The sequence below is a fragment of the Athene noctua genome, chromosome 2 (assembly GCF_965140245.1).
Source record: "Athene noctua chromosome 2, bAthNoc1.hap1.1, whole genome shotgun sequence".
Classification (NCBI taxonomy): domain Eukaryota; kingdom Metazoa; phylum Chordata; class Aves; order Strigiformes; family Strigidae; genus Athene; species Athene noctua.
The window spans coordinates 143,567,289-143,585,291 of record NC_134038.1 but is presented as its reverse complement, the minus strand read 5'-3'; the positions used below and the strand labels follow the sequence as shown (position 1 = coordinate 143,585,291).

The following is an 18,003-nucleotide window of genomic DNA, read 5'->3' as shown; positions in this document are numbered from 1 at the left end:
TAGGTAGTTAATAAATGCTTGAACTTGGAGACTTGTTGTCCGCTCCAATTGGGGATTTGCGAATCTGAGTCACTTGCCCCCCTCATCGGAGCGGGACGTGACAATAATTAATAAAGATTTAAAGTTTGATCACTTTTGACTGTGTATGATCTTCTTTCAGCCCAAAGAAGACTCAACCTGCCTGTCTGAAAGCTGGTAGATTTTCAAGGATTTTAATAATAGGAAACATACTACCTCTGCAGTTGGACCTTAATTATTGTCTTAGATCATGACAGTTACTGAATAGCCTGTGTGCAATTTCTTTCCTGGCTTTCTCCAGGGGGTGCGAGGGAGATGGCAGGAGGGCTGTGGGGGGGAGGCTGTTGGGTGTGAAGGAGATGGCGGGAGGGCTGTGGGGGGGAGGCCGGTGGGTGCGAGAGACATGGTGGGGGTGCTGTGAGGGGGAAGCCGGTGGGTGTGAAGGAGATGGCAGGGGGGCTGTAATGGGGAGGCCGATGGGTGTGAAGGAGATGGCGGGAGGGCTGTGAGGGGGAAGCCAGCGGGTGTGAAGGAGATGGCGGGAGGGCTGTGAGGGGGAGGCCAGTAGGTGCGAGGGAGATGGTGGGGTGCTGTGAGGGGGAAGCCGGTGGGTGTGAAGGAGATGGCAGGGGGGCTGTGAGGGGGAGGCCAGTAGGTGCGAGGGAGATGGTGGGGGTGCTGTGAGGGGGAAGCCGGTGGGTGTGAAGGAGATGGCGGGAGGGCTGTGAGGGGGAGGCCAGTAGGTGCGAGGGAGATGGTGGGGGTGCTGTGAGGGCGGCACAAGCGCTCCCGTGTCGCTGCCTCCCGGGGGCGCGGTGGCGCCGGCCGCTGCAGCTACCCAGCGGCCGTGGCGGAGCAGCCACGCCCGCCTACGAGGGGAAGTTCTCCGGCAGGTTCCCCGAGCTGTCGGCCGTGAGAGCCTTCGCCGAAGGGGTCCCACCGTTCCGCAGAGCCCCCGCCCGCCTCCCGCGCCTTTCTGGGGCTGGGGTCTCGCTGCAGGCTGAGGGAAGAGGTTGGAGGAGGGGCACTGTGGGGGGCGGGGACGTGTCGCTCTTTTTTTTCACCCTCTTATCAAAACGGGGACAGTGAGACAACATCTCCTGCAGGGTGTCAGATCCCAATTTGACTAGTTGTGCTCATGAGTACAGTGGCTTTGGTTACGCCTTATTTTTTGATTGTATGTTTTAGGCTGGAAAGTTGCTTCCCCCTGGCGATACAGCTGCAAGTTGCCTGGCTGAGGTTTCACTCAGGGTGAGTTGGTTTTTCAGATACTCCTTGTGCAACTTTTGTAACGACCTCCCATTAGTGACTGATCTTTGAGACAAGCCCCCCCCCCCCAAAAAAAAACAACAAACAAACAACCCAAAAACCAATGAAACCTCGGTAATTTTTTCCACATCCTTTCTCTTTAGAAACTACTATTGTTTTAAAATGTTAGTTTTTGTCACATAGGATCATAGAGAATGGCTGGTAGGATTGTAAAACACTTCTGGGAGTTCTTTTTCACTCTGGATGTTTTACAAAATTCACCATGCCTGCTTAGATGGGACTAAATATCATTCTTCCACACTATTAGCATCTTCGCTAACAAGATGTTGTTTAAAATTAAGAACCAACCAAAGAAAACATCCATCCCCCTTACCTCCCCCAACCATATATTTATTCCATACTTTCCAGGTATACCAGCTGGAGAGATTATAAATCCACCAAAAACTTCTGAGGAAGTGGATAAAGAAGCCAAAGAAGGACATGATCCGTATCATGTGTCACACGATTATTATGTGAGTAAGTGCAAAGGCTGAGAAAAAATGGCATAATAAGTTCTAATATAAGTAAAGGTAAAAATTTTTCTTGGTGTCTTCAACATGTTGTATGCTATTGTGTGAGATATAAACTATTATTTTTATTACTGTATTAATATAAGAGAAATTATTTTTAAAGGTAGTGATGTGAAAAAGCATATGCAACTGAGAGAGCATGACCTGTTTGTAGGATTGTAAATCACTTCATGGTGGGTGTATTGGTCAGTGTAAGGCCTTAATGAAGGAGTTGGAAGCCTGATTTACTTTGGGTGCTATTTGATAAGCAAAGTATTTCCAGGAAACTAGAAATGCACAGATGCCCTGGTTGCTTATTGAGTTTGGCATTGTCTATACCACTGAGAGCAATCTCAGGCTTAAAGCCACAGACTGTGAGCTCAACCTATTGCAGTACTTTCACCTCTGGTTACTTTCTTTTATCAGGATCCAAAAGGAATTTCAGGGCAGATAGACTTTCTGATGGGGCACTCAGGATCAGTCTCTGGTTACAAGGAATTTCAGACGGCTGACTGGCTCTCAGGAATGCCTACAGCATCCTGCCTGTGAGTCTGTCCCACAGCCTCTGTCTCTGCACTTCTACTGGGCTGTGCGTCCATTGCTTCAGCCTCAGGAAGCTGTACTTGTGTGAACTGGCCTGCTCAGGGATGGTTACCCTTTACCTCATAGCTCGGTACAGGAACAGAGTGACAAATAGCACTCTGAAATACAGTACATGTATTACTTTTGCAGCCACTTCTATTTTTCCCAGTTCCATCATTTCCACTTACGCTGAAAGGGTTATGTTGCTGCTCTGTAACATTAGTATTATAATAAAATTGCCCATTGTGCTAGTACCAGCAGTTTTGTAGGTGTAGGCCAAACACATAAGAAACTGCAGTACAGGTATTTCAGTTGTAATAATGTAAATTTTATATGGAGGTAGTTAGGTAGAAGTGAAATTTTAGTACTGTGTTCTCTCACTGAGAAATTCTACTACAAGTACTAATGGTATAAATTGGCCAAACTTTAAATTTTTTTCACCTCTTCCCCATCTTTTCTAGTGTTTTAGTAGAGTTACTCATTATCTGTTTCTGTCTCCTTTGCAACTTCCATCCACAAGGTCATGGAGAGGCCAAGGCAAAAACAGATAGAAAAAAAAAAAGTCAACTATGTGCCCCAGTTCTGAACAATAGCATAAAATTTCCATGCTGCCATAGAGCCAGAGGAAACCCTTATTAGAAAGCATGCAGTGAATAATACTTTTTTAAAGTTCTAATTGCCATTCTTTTCAAAAGGTGATTGAAAACAGCTTGAAGAAACAGAATGACAGTTTTTTTCTGTGACAAGAAACATGTCCTTCCTCACTTAGAGTACTTAAGTGATATTCTTGAATATGAATCTTCATTTTATAGGCAAGACTGGATTAATAGAATCATGAACAAGTAGGGTAGTATCTTGTTTACAGTGAAGTCAGTGGCAAAATTTCCATTGAAGTCAACATAACAAGAGTATATTTGAAAGCGCAGTACCTCAAAAACATTTTTTTCCTTTTAGCATTATTTTTTAATAAGTAGTAAATTAATGGAACGTGCCTCTGCTCAGGTACAGACGTTATAAAGTGATTTGTTTGCATGACCCTCACTACTTAAGCTGCCTGGTATTTTTTCATTAACTGTGCTGGGCATATCTTTAGTCAGACATAAAAAGACATCCAACTATTTTACCACTGAAACAGCTTTTGCTTTTTATTTTGCCTTTTATCTTCACTTTTGATAATGGGATTATTCCTTGCTAATTACTAAACATGGAGAATGCAAATTAGTTCTCTTTAATTGAACAGAATTGTTATATTTATTATTATAATTAATTATTTGCTTTTGTTTCTTCATTGTTTTGTCTTAAGAATGAAGATACTTAGTATGTTTTTCTTCCTGAGGTGTTTTGTACAGGTTGAAACACTTCCACAGGGGAAGCGATAAGTAGGAAGTATGACTCATCAAACTTCAGCAAGTCTTTTGTTTATGGAGTAGAAACCCCTCATTTTGAAGATGGGCGAAGCATATCCAAATCCTTAAATTGGCTCTGGGATCTGCAATCATAAATTGCAATGAGTTAACTAGTTAATTAGTGGTGTGAGTTCTCAAGAAGATAATTTCACATCTCACAATCCCATCCTTAGCTATATTGAACTGAATAGAAAGTGTAAGGACTAGTTTTCAGAATAGTGTATCCAAAACAGTTCTACCGTAGTATAATAGCACGTGGCATGTCTTTAGCATTACATACAGACACCTTTGATTTTAAATAGCAAGATTTTTCAATTATTAAATCTGTATTTGTCTTGCAGAGGAGTTGCTGTTTCCTTCTAACACACAATAATATTTTTAATATTATTGAAAAATTGTTGAATATTGTTAAACAAATATGTATGGGAGTTATTTTCATAATTCGTAGGAAGAGAGCAGCAAAAATCATATCAAAATGAAGTGATGATTTCAAAGAAAAGTTTCAGCCTCACCTTGGAAAAGTCCTTGATCCATAAGTAAGCAAAGATACCTTCCAAGAGCAAAATTCACTTGCATTTGCAAAGTCTCCAATATCATTTTCTGTCTTGGGTAAAAATTATAACTGTGCTCAGTGCTTCCACTGCAGCATTCAATTACAGAAAGGGACTTTCTACTTGCCCTAATTAGGCTGATAAGTACACATGTTGCTTGATGAGGGCTGTATTGTGTTGATGTGGTGAAGTTTTAAATCTTATTGTTTAAATGGTCTGTATCTGAATTGATCGAGTTTGCACAAAGCAAATTACAAGCACACTGCAACACTTCACTGTTTATTTCTTGTCTTTTGCAGTTACAAAGGTTCAAAAGAACTGAAATGTCTCACCTATTATTTGGGGATTTGACCATTTTTCTTACTCTGGCACTATTTTTGGTCATCTTTGTTACGTCATCTCTATTCTCACTTTGTTATTTGCTTGGAAAAGCACATGGAACGAAATTGTGTTATTATCTAGTAGCATGTATCGGTCTCAGTCAAATCATTACAATGCTTCATAAACCTCAGGTGATCTGGAACAGCTTTTTAATTTTACAAAGCAGTGCTTATGAAGGGCTGCAGTAGTCCTGAGGTACAGTGTGGTCAGGATCCAACTGAGCTACACATCTATGGTTCCTGAATATATACAAAATCTGTCTTTGTGGATGCTCTAGATTTCTGCAAAACAGTATCTGAAGACATTCTTGACTTTGGTATCAAAATTTAATTTTAAGCTCAAGATCACAGGCTTAACTGACTTTGGAGATCTATGCGTGTAGTATCTGTGAGGAATGAACACAAACGTAACCAGTTTCTCCTTTCCCCTTCACTGTGTTCTGCCTTACTGTGTAGACCTGGAGTGTGAGCAACAATGGGGCAGTATGATCAGTCAGGAAATAGGGGTTGCAGTGCAAGCGCAAACCCTGCACTAAAATTAAAAGACAGATACAATTTTATTTAGTGAATTTTACACCATCCACATCCAGTGTGTAATATGAAAATGATAAAAGAACAATATACAAAGTAGTTTTTAGATTACACTGCTTCCATTTCTGTCTGAGTGGTTTTGTTTGTTTTGTATTTTAGAACAAAGCACTGATTCTCCTTTCAATTTTGATCACAGAATGATAGAATGGTTTGGGTTAGAAGGGACCTTAAAGATCATCTTGTTCCAACCCCTGCCATGGGCAAGGACACCTTCCACTAGCCCAGGTTGCTCAAAGCCCTGTCCAACCTGGCCTTGAACACTGCCAGGGAGGGGGCAGCCACAACTTCTCTGGGCAACCTGTTCCAGTGTCTCACCACCCTCACAGGGAAAAATTTCTTCCTTATATCTAATCTCAATCTACCCTTTTCTGTTTAAAACCATTACCCCTCATCCTATCACTACACTCCCTGATAAAAAGTCCCTCCCCATCTTTCCTGTAGGCCCCTTTAACTACTGTTACTTAAGGCTGCTATAAGGTCTCCCCAGAGTCTTCTCTTTTCCAGGCTGAACAACCCCAACTCTCTCAGCCTGTCCTCACAGGGAAGATACTCCGGACCCCTGATCATCTTTGTGGCCTCCTCTGGATCTACTCAAGCAGGTCCATGTCTTTCTTATGCCTGGGGGCCCCAGAGCTGGACACAGCACTCCAGGTGGGGTTTCACAAGAGTGGAGTAGAGGGGGAGAATCCCCTCCCTTGACCTGCTGCTCACACTTCTCTTGATGCAGCCCAGCATACAGTCGGCTTTCTGGGCTGTGAGCACACATTGCTGGCTCGTGGTCACTTTTCCATCCACTAATACTCCCAAATCCTTCTCCGCAGGGCTGCTCTCAATCCCCTCATCTCGCAGCCTGTATCTGTGCTTGGGATTGCCCTGACCCTTGTGCAGGACCTTGCACTTGGCCTCATTGAACTCCATGAGGTTCACATGGTCCCACCTCTCCAGCCTGTCCAGGTCCCTCTGGATGGCATGTCCCTTCCCTCCAGTGTGTCGACCGCACCACACAGCTTGGTGTCATCGGCAAACTCACTGAGGGTGCCCTCAGTCCCACTGTCCATGTCACCAACAAAGATGTTAAACAGCGCCGGTCCCAATACGGACCCCTGAGGAACGACACTCGTCACCTCTCTCCACTTGAACATTGAGCTGTTGACCACAACTCCTTGAGTGCAACCATCCAGCCAGTTCATTATCCACTGAGTGGTCCATCCATCAAATCCATGTTTTTCCAGTTTAGAGACAAAGATGTTGTGTGGGACAGTGTCAAATGCTTTGCACAAGCCCAGGTAGATGTTGTCAGTTGCTCTTCCCTTTTTCACCCTTAGCCCCTATTGCTGCGTTTTGCAACCCCAGTATAGAAGGCCACCATATTTGTCAGGCATAATTGCCCTTAGTGAAGCCATGTTGACTGTCACCCACCATTTCCTTATTTTCCATGGGCCCTAGCAAAGTTTCCAGGAGGATCCGCTCCATGATCTTGCTGGGGACAGAGGTGAGACTGACTGGCCTGTAGTTCCCTGGGTCTTCCTGTTTTCTCTTTTTAAAAATGGGGGTTATGTTTTCCCTTTTCCAGTCATGGGGACTTCACTAGACTTCCACAACTTCTCGAATAGGATGGATAGTGGCTTGGCCACTTCATCCACCAGTTCTCTCAGGACCTGTAGATGCATCTCATCAGGTCCCATGGACTTGTGCACCTTCAGGTTGCTTAGATGGTCTCAAACCTGATCTTCTCCTACAGTGGGCAGTTCTTCATTCTCCCAGTCCCCACCTTTGCCTTCTGCTACTTGGGCTGTGTTGCTGGAGCCCTTTCTGGTGAAGACTGAGGCAAAAATGTCATAAGAGTACCTCAGCCTTCTCCATATACCCATAACCATGTCTCCTGTTTCCTTCTGGAGAGGGCCTACATTTTCCTGATTCTTCCTTTTATCACCAACATACCTGTAGGAGTTTTTCTTGTTGCCCTTGATGTCCCTGGCCAGATTTAATTCTATCAGGGCTTTGGCCTTCCTGACCTGATGCCTGGCTGCTTGGATAGTTTCTCTGTATTCCTCCCAGGATTTCTGTCCTTGTTTCTACCCTCTGTAGGCTTCCTTTTTGTGTTTGAGCTTATCCAGTGTAAGGAACTGAAGGAATTAATGCCTCAAACATTCATTGACACAGAAAACAGCAAGGAAAAGCTATGGCCTTTGTGATTAGTCTAAGGAATGTCACCCAAGGAAGTGCAGAGTGTATGGAAGGATGCATGTCCCCACTCCCTTGTGGTTGTATTGCCAAATTTCTTAGATCGACCTCAAAGCGGGGATCATTGGCCCCATTGTGCAAGTGTGATATGATTCAGGCCTTGCTAATCACTGACTCCCCAGAAGGCACCAGAAGCCAGATGACTGCTCAAGAAGCATGAAGTCAGCAAAAATCTGTGGGAACTGGGGGAGAAGTAAAGGTGGCAGGGTGAGCACAACCACCAACTTAATTGGACACAGGGGTTGGTGCTCCCCATTGCCCCTCAGTGCTTTCACAGAACCCATGGTCCATGTTTTTCCTAGTCTCTCATGGAAATGAGTTTGCAGAATACCTGCCTCTCCTCATCTAGTATGCTAATCAGCTGATAAGATGAAGTTAGAAGGCAACAGAGAACTTTGCTGTGCATGCACCCACCACCCAAGATTACCAGACCTGAGACAATGCTGGAACCTGGGGTGGTGATCCATATCTCTGTGACTCTCTTTCTGTTCTTTATTTTTCTTTTCTTTCCTTTCCTTCCTTTTCTTTCTTCTAGATTTATAAGAGACCACATTGCTTATTATCCTTTTCCAAGTTTAAGCCATTTCTACTGCAAGTAAAACATTTTAACTGGTCGTCTGGTGTTATTTCACCTTAATTTAACCCAAGGGGATCACAGAACCTTTATGACTCTGGGCTTCCAGTCCAGTTCGTAACATCCAGGAGCTCCTTGTTCATCCATGCAGGCTACATGGCATTTTTACCTGACTTCCTCTTTGTCAGGATGCGTCACTCCTCAGCTTGGAGGAGGTGATCCTTGAATATCAACCAGCTTTCTTGGGCCTCTCATTGCTCTGGAGCTTTATCCCATGGTACTCTGCCAAGCAGATCCCTGAAGTGGCCACAGTCTGCTCTCCTGATGTCCAGGGCAGTGAGCTTGCTGGGTGCCCTCCTTGCTGCCCTAAGGATCTTGAACTCCACCATTTCATGGTCACTGAAGCTAAAGCTGTGCTTGAGTTTCACACTAGATGGAGATTTCTTATTCATGTAACAGTTGTAATTATTAAACATAGCAATAAAATTAACATTGCATCTTTTTCAAATTAAGAAATTGTCACGTCCTGCTCAGGTGAGGGGGACAAATGACTCAGATTCGCAAATCCCCAATTGGGACACCAAGTCTCCAAGTCCAAGCATTTATTAATTACCCACAACGTACTAATTGAACACACGATAATTGGCTAAGTATATAGCAAGTTGTGGTGAGCAATATAATATGCCTTGCATTTCTTAATGGAAAAAGGAAAAGAGGGAGATAGAGGAAATGGGGGAACACAGATCACCGGTCTGGGTTCCTGCGCTGATCCCGCCGGCGAGGGTTCCAGGAGGCAGCTGTCTTTTTCGCTGGCATCAGTCGTCTTCACTTCACTGCTCTCTCCAGGCGGCCGGGGGGGCAGAGGGGGGGCAGAGACAGAGACAGAGAGAGGGGGCCCTTTCTTCCCTCCCTTGATTTATACCCACTTTCCTTGGGTCCGTCCCCTAGGTCGACCCACATAGCTACGTATCCCATGTACAGGGAGGGGTAAGGTGTTTCATGGGATGATGTAATTAGCATTAGCATGTTAACTCTCATTAGCATATTGAGGGGTGTTAACTTTAATATGCATTTCGTGGATAATGAAGCAAAGTTCATTCACCGGACACATGGCCCTTGAAATTTGCCCAGGTGCCCCAGAGGAGAGCCGTCCTGTCTCCACAGGGCTCTCTCCCCCAGCTACATCGGGCAGCGTTATCAGCTTCGGCCTCCACAGAATGCACCCTGGGACTCAGAGTTTTGTCTTGCGAGTGTTTGAGGCATTTCTTCAACCGGCCTCAACTTTTGCTTTCCCAGGTTGTTTGTCTTAGTTTCTCACAGGCCTGGTTTCTCATCGCTCACAGAAATAAAAAGTTCTTTAATGTTACCAACAGCATCTTAATTTTCTGGTAAATAAAACTGGGACAGTTTTTCCAGATGGATATTGGCTTGGTTGCTGGCTTTGGTAGACACAAAATTGCATGTTAAAAAGCAGAGGTGTGATTCCATTTTTCCACTTTAGCCAAAAGTAGTTCATTTGGAGACATTATTTCAGTTAGAGATCTGGTTTGTCCTAAACATTCCTGTTATTTGACTAATATGTTATGACTTTTTTCACTCATTTCTGTCATTGTCTTAGAAAAAAACTTAATTCAGTGTAGAATATTTTTCCTAATGAGTATAAATGTTCAAAAAGTTAATGTTTACATTTAGTTGTGTTCTATTACAAACAACAAATGTTCTCAACAGGTTTACAAAGGAATGCTTTTCTGCAGAAGCAAAGTACTTACAAATTTCAGGTGAACTATGTGTATCATCCCTAATCATGTAACAGATTATTACTTTTTTATATATATATATATGAAAAATAGTACAGGGTTTATTTTGTCTATTAATAAAGTATTTGACAGTTAACAAAGAAATGTGTTTATTGACAGTATAGCAGAAGCTATGAATGTTCCCCCAGGTCATACATTTGGAATGTTACTCCATCAAGATGAATATGGTAAGTTGAGGGGCAGAATAAAATCTTATCTTCTTGCTGAAACTATGCTGAATTAATTACTGTTGGTTGTGTAGTATATAGTTTTCCTAAAATCTTAAAGGCAAGGTGCAAAAATTTAACACTGACAGTAAATTTTTGGAGGGGAAAATGTGAGAATTGAAGTTGCTAGTGGGAAAAAAGTCAGAAATAAAGAAACTTTAGGTTTTGGATGATGATTTTTTTGGTTTGGTTTTATTTTGGTTTTTAAGCCTCTGTATCTGAATGTAAGCAAAACAGGAGACAGCAAAAAACTCATATTGAGATCTAAGTGACAAATTTACAATGGCTATTTAAATCAGTTCTGTGTCTTTCCTCTTGATTTTTCCAGCACTTCTGTAAAAAGAGTAAAAATAACAAGCAACAAACAAGAATAACAAGTTTTGAAGGTAGCAGGGGGACAGAAAACAATGAAAATAAAAAACTATTAATTTAAATTATGACATAATATTAAAAGCTAGTTAATCCAAATAGTCAATATTGGGATTGATGGTATTTTAACATTATGTTTAATAACTAGGGAATACAGTGACTAGTTCGGCAGCAAAAAATGTAAGTGGCTCAAAGTTACTAAATTAGTCAAAACCAGAGAAGGCTTGTTCAAATTCTGCATAAGCTTTTATACATGTTTTACTATGTTGTGCAATAAATATTCTAAATGTGTAAGTATGCTTGTCCTATAAGTAACAGCAGACGGAACGGAACAAAAAAAATTAACAAGTAGAAATAATGCATGTACATTGCTGTTAGAAGGGGATTAGGTGAGCTACTCCTATTTGTTATTGGACACTGAATTAACTTCCTGCAGTCTAGAAAGTGACCTTGCTATCTTGGGGAATTTTGATATTAACTGCATGTGAGTAGAGCAATCATCATATGGACCATTTGATCTTTTAATGAAATGACTGATTCAGATGTTCATTAGTGCTGAAAATCAGCATCCTGAAACTGAAATTCTCCTTTTCCTTAAGACTGTAAACATTTTTTTTTTTTCAAATGTCCATTTTCTATATATGCACGACTAATTGAGGATGTGTTTATTTTTATAGGAACTGGTGATCTTTTTCAGTGCCGTGTTGCATGTGAGTTCCTCCATGTTAAAGACAGAGAGAGCTGTCTTGACGGCAGTTCGGCAAAGTTTGAAGAAAGCTAACTATGAGAATTTTGACATATTACAAGAAGCATTCAGGCAGTATGATAAGGTTAGTGCTTTGAAAAAGTATAAATGTAAGGGAATGTGTGACATCAGCACTTCTGTGCTGTGGAGACACAGACATGAAGAAACAAGCATAGCAAGGCAAATATAGCTGAAGACTATGAAGACAAGTAAATTCATAGTTATTGCATGTTTTATCTACTGTGATGTGCTATGGAATTAAACACAACAGTAGTTGGAGCCTTTTACAACAGTATTTGAAATATCCAAGTTACAGTGAGCAAGGGACATATATGTGAGCAGGAATAATCCTAGCATTTTTTTTCTCTTGAAAATTTGGTAGTTCTTAAAAGAAATACAGTTGAAAGGATTATATTCATATTTTCTTCCAAGTTGTATTTTTGACTGAGTCACCAAGTATCAGAAGTTCAGATCTTTTCTTCTCTTTGGAAGAAAAATGATAATTGACATTTCATATATAACATCAATAGTAATGTATACAGAATGATTGATGCCTTACTCTCAAAAGAAATGTTGGCTTTGCCTCGACATTTGTGATTAGGTTGTTATCTTGTCACAATACCTTGTCACACTCTTTTAGTCTCAAATCACTGTATTATTTAAGTTGAAAATTCTTTATTGACACTTTTATATTAAGATTTTAAATTTCTAAATTATTTAGAGTTTCTTTTTTTACTCAGCAATGTTACTCATCTGAAATGGTGTGCCTGGTGATATATATATATATATAAAATTATATACATATGTGAAAACATAAATGCATCTGTGTATGTGTTTCTTTTGGTGGAGCCTTTCTATAATGGCTGTTATAACAACTGTTTTATTTGTAATAGAATGGTGATGGAATGATAGACAAGGACAACCTATGAAAGTCCTGTATTCAGCTTAATCTGAATCTAGATGATGAGCTCCTGGATTCCTTATTTGACTGTTGTGGTTTGGATAAAGATGATCAGATTAATTATCTGGAGTTTACAAACTTTCTGAACTGGAAAGACAAAATGGCTGTTAAAGAGTTTGAAGAAAAAATAATTACAAAAGGTAGATGACTTAATACTGGGAAATTGTGGATGCGATCTTATTCTTACAACAGCTATTGAAAGCTATTGGAAACTTTCAATATGAAAACGAGATGATCTTGTTCTACTGTTGTAGACTAGGTGCTCCTTTAGAAGGGTAGGATTTAGAGAGTGCGTTTAGTCACAGAATTGTCTGGGTTGGAAAAGACCTTGAAGATCATCCAGTCCAACCATCAACCCAACATTAACAGTTTCAACTACCTACCACCAGCAGAGCCTCAGATAGAAATGTATTTCAGAACCCTGGAGTCTGCTGAATATTGAGAATGTCCCATGAATCAAGAGAAAGTAAAAAACTCTTAGAATCATTACCAGAAATACAGATTAATTATGTGACCTACTTTAAGTTTTTCAAGGATTCAAGCAATGCCTTTTACCTCTTAGTCTATATTGTGCTGATAATAAATCTTGGCGTACCATAACTTTTGTTCATAGGGCAAAACCTAGATGTTCCTCTTCTGCCCAAAGACACAAAGATAAATGATGAGCCACTGCTGAAGCAGGAAGATATTCTATTAAAAGAACTGGGAAACTCAGAAAAGACATCATAAATGCTTACAAGATCAACAGATCATGTATTCGCAAATTATAATATCAAACAACTTCTTGGTACAATGCTGTAGTAGGTGGTCTCCCAACAACGTGTAAGTACAGTGGACTGTACTCCCTTCTGAGCATTATTTAAGACAGAATCAGGAACAAGTTTTAAAATATTGCTACAGTTCTATTAATATACAATAGTGAATTAATTTATCTAAACTAAGTTTGTTTAGGACTATGGCTTGAAAGTTGGCATGGCTTAGATGTTTGGCATGGTTAATCCATTCAAAATGCAAAGGTTAATCCAGATGTCTTTGAGAAATTATGCTGATAATTTTAAGAGAACAGTGTTGTCTTGGAATCATCTAAAATGTTTTCAGCTGGAAGTACTGAATAAGTAGAATATGACCGCAAGATTTCCTGTTGCAGTGCTTCATGATATAGCTCAATCCAGGAATTCTAAAAATATGAAAAAAAGACATGAGGAGGAAAATTATATAGCTTGTTATTGAACCTATGTGAGATGAACTACCAAATTTGTTCTTACTTCATACAAAATGTTTTATCCTCCCTGGTGATATCTTTACATACAGGCTTTTCCATGCTACCTCTTGATTGATTCCCATAGGTTATCCAGTGTGTGGTGTTCCAACTATGCGTTCAGATATTCCTGCTTCTCGAATTTGCCACATCAGTGACAAATCTAACTATGGTGATGAGGCCAGTGCTTGTGCAGTATTGTTCCCTTCTGTCTTCAGTCAAAAGGGAGAGTATGAAAGAGACTTTTTAAAAACAAGACCAAAGACAGAGGTATATGCCTTTCTTCAGAATATTCTTCCAAGGTAAATATACCTCTAGACATGTGGGAGTGGAAAGTCATATTATCAAATAAACAGTTTATAAAATTAATTGTTGCAACATTGCTGTCTTTCTTTACATCCATTCAATTATCTGAAAAACACCTACTCTTCACATTCAAAATTATTCATAAATGTGGTAGATAATAAATTTACTGAGATCCACCTTCAGTAAGTAATATAACGAAGTACATCAGGTTGTTGCTACTCACATGCTCAAATGCTGTGTCGAACAAGGGTTTGTAATTAGTCTAGGGCTTAAGAGTCTATGACTCATCATTTTTACAATGTGAGAAGAGCAAATAAAGCAGTTGTGAAATGTCCATCCTTGCACATAGTCAAATTTCTGAGCAAGGTCTCAAGCAACAAACATCATGGTTTAATGGTAAAGTTAGCCCTGCTTTGATTATGTGGTTGGATGGATGGTGTCCAGAGATCTCTTCCAACCTGTAATAACAGCTATGAGTAGATGCCTTTAAAAGCCCCACAAGAAGATTTTTACAGGTGTGTAAAACTAGTTTCTATCACGGAGGAAGGTTCAATGGAAAACTTTACTCTAGGTGTCTCTCTTCAAACAACCTTGCCGATTTTGCTAATGGCAAATTCAGCAAACTGCTTGAATATACCTTTTAAGTGTTCTTCTGAGGCACGGTTGTAGGCTCAGATCTACAAAGGACTTGTACAGTGATAGACGATACAGGGAGTCACTCGCCAATGCTGTGCCATCTCATCTTTCTGAAGAGAAAGATAGGATGTGAGACTGTAGGGATTTCTTGGGGACTATTCTGTCTGTCTGGGGGCTGCTACCACTCTGTTACAGCCCAGAGTTCCGCCCACAGAACAACTTTGTTTCTTCTTCAGTATTGTTTACTCTTTTGCTTCTATGTTTATATGCATTTTCTAGTGAAAAAATACTAAGATAATTCATTACCTGAAATACAATTCGTGAGACAATTGTAACAAAATGTGAAAATCCTATCTAAAATGAAAAAGGAAGCCTTGACAACCTCTCCCTCTGTACTGGCCATTATATTAAATATTCAGTCAAATTTGAAAGTGGATCTGGAACTTGAGCATATATTTTACAGAAAAGAATGTTGCTGGTTAGTGGCTGAGGTTGTAAAAGGTGTGGTGTCATGTTCTATCCATATCCATAAAATGGCTTGTCAGAATGTTGTGTACATGAGCACTTACCATTTTATAATCTAGCTCTGAAGCAGGAAATCCATGCATGCAGAATATAGCTAACAGTAAATAGAATTCATGCTTCATTGAGAAGCTCATTATACCTGTCAAACACTAGACAGAACTCTTCTCTGAAGTTATAATGTGGCCTGAGATGTCATACTCCATTGTAGACTATACAGGCTGGACAGAGTTCAGTACAGAACCACCTCTGAGTGTATTAAATCCTCCTATACTCATGAAATGGACTGTTTTGGTATTTTAGTGATGGTCTTTGATTTATTTTGGTATGGGGTGCTAATATTTTCAACATGCTAATGAAATTATTATAGGAAATCCAGAGTCATTTAATACTACCAGTTTTTGTATAGGCCTGTAGAAATGAATGCAAATTCTGACTATAAAGCAGCTTCAAAAAGCTGTTACAAAAGACCAGAATAGTTCTAGGGCCTGCTGTTTTCTTTACTGGAATCCATCCTAGTCTATTGAAGAGAATAGAAGAGTAATAGTGTGTAATTTATATTCAACATGATCATGTTAATAATAGTTAAGGGTTAGTTTAACCCCATGTGCACATCTGATACTCTGTGGTTTAGTCAGTGATTATTTTATGGCTGTTGATGAGTCAGTACAGAGTTGTATTTTAACATAGTGAAGCCAATTTATGAGAGGCTGCAGGCCTTTATTGCCCCTGCAGTGGTATCCTGTAATGGAATATTGCTTTTAGTTTAACTTTTAAATTTCACTAGGTTGTTCAAAACATTCGACCAAATCTGGTTTGTTTTCCTTGTGAGTAATATTATTGATTTAACTGAAACAACACCTGTGCTTAAAGAAACAAAATTTAGTCCATGTTTTCCTCCTATAATATCAGCTGGCATGAACTGTCATAGATGAAGTTGCAGATTTGCTGTACTGTGAATCAGGCCTATATTTATACAAAAGAGTTTAGAGAAAGATGTCAAACAAGGTTAATTTGACTGTGTTAAAGGTCTTACTTTATCAAAACATGCATAAAATCTCCAGAGCATAAATATAACACACATGCACACACAGACGATACAACTGAAGAAGACAAATGTTTGCTAATACTAACAAAAGCACAAGTCATGTCAATATTCTTCTAAAGCTACCTTCCTCTGATGAGTCAACAAGTCAGTGTAATGAGGCATGTAGCAGGAAGCACCCAAGTGGGAAAATATGGGGAAAAAAATAGTTCTGTTGGATTACTTTGGTGTAAAACTACAGCAAGACCGAAAGTTCATGTGAACCATTTCATTTTAGTGACTTCACCCACTTATCTATACCAACTGAAGATCTTGCATACAGTATTCTTGCTGTGAAATGCAGACAATAATATAAGCTGATTTATGTCATCTGCAAAATGTAAAAATTCAGTGGATAAACAGGACTTGATTTAGGGCGTTTAAAAAACATTTATGTCTCCCTGAATTTTCTGTATTTGATTTTTCCAATGTTGAAGTTGCAGCAACATTACTTCATCAAATAAAGACAATTTTGTATACCCCAGCTTTCATCCCACTAAGATTCAGATTTACTTAATAGGAACTTCTTTGGTTAAGGATGCAGGATGTGGTCTGTAACTTTTATTTAAGAGTGGGAAAATACTCTTTGGCAAATAGAGATTGCCAGACTCTATATAGTTTAAAGGAACTGTGAACCAGAATTACATGAATTGTATTATTTTGTAGATTGCACAAATTCTCCACAACATCGGCATGAACATTTCAGATGAATGGTTTGAAGAGATGTGGAAGCAAGCCTGTATGAAACATCACAAAGAAGAGGTTTGTGCAGAAAGCATCAGAAATGTACTGGACAAGGTACACAGATCATACACAAAAAGCAGTTGCTAATTCTAGTCTTTGGGCATTGCATTTATTTCAATTGACATCAGTCACAATTCTGATGCTGAATAAAATAAACATTTTCAATAACATATGTTTACAGAACTGGAATTCACTGTTTATTGTGTTTCTGAATAGTGGGTTCACCACATATATATGAATCTTACTGCTATCATTGCAGTTAGTAGGAACTGATATCCATAGGAATGAGAGGATACAGCATATTTGTAAATGGAATGCAAATATTTATCTTACATTCATTATCTTTTTTACAGTGTTTCTAAGTTGAAATAATAATACTTTTGAGCATGGACACATTTTGCATTTTTGGATTTTTTTTTTCTCTTATAAACAGAAAGTCACTTTTGAAAATACTTAAGATAAAAAGTTTCAGATATGCAAAGCATCTTAATTATCATAGAATGGCATCTTGCCTTGCTTCTAATGTTCCATAATTTCTTGCCAACAAAATGGTAGCTCAAAAAAATCTGGTTGTGGTAAGGTATTTGACATGTTTAAAAATTCATGTGAGAAAGTACTTTACAGTAAGATATTAAGGAAACTATGTAGTCACCAGTGTGGGATTTTAAATATTGTTATGAAATAGACTCTCTACGAAGCAATGGATTAAGAAGTGCAAAAATAAATGGCCAGTTATGTGGCTGAGGGCTTATATTCTTTATGCAAGCTTATGGCTATTAGGTAATATTCATCTTTCACAAACAAGAAAAAAGAATGGACATTTAGAGGTGTAAGTGCCCATGACATAAAAACACAGGCTAGGTAGTCAGAAAAGTTTTAGAGGGCTTTCAGAGAGCTAAGCGTTCACCTGTGACCAATGCAATTTCTTGGGAAGAGACATCTTCATAAATGACAAACACTCGAGGATCATTATGGAAATGCCAATAGATACAGATGAAGTCTGGTGAGAATAAACAATAGAAAGTAAGTAATACTAAAATCTGCAACTGTGAATTGGAATGTTCACTCTTCACCTACAGTACTGAGCTTGGTATAAAACAAATGGAAATTGTTCAGTATTGACAGTGAGAATGATTACTTGTAGACTTTTTCAAATTAATTGAAATATCCTTGCCCAATGTAATCTTAACAT

General features: G+C 39.5%; 1 protein-coding gene across 1 annotated transcript; it reads left to right on the top strand.

Moving 5' to 3' along the window:
* Positions 1-494: 494 nt before the first annotated feature.
* Positions 495-16,898, top strand: EFHB (EF-hand domain family member B). The gene is given in 14 exon segments (XM_074897508.1): positions 495-523; positions 726-930; positions 1,207-1,269; positions 1,629-1,803; positions 3,785-3,914; positions 4,272-4,355; positions 10,080-10,147; positions 11,233-11,287; positions 11,289-11,385; positions 12,194-12,401; positions 12,875-13,032; positions 13,035-13,083; positions 13,608-13,789; positions 16,734-16,898. Coding segments are annotated over 14 exon segments (1,668 nt in total).
* The last annotated feature ends 1,105 nt before the right edge of the window (positions 16,899-18,003 follow it).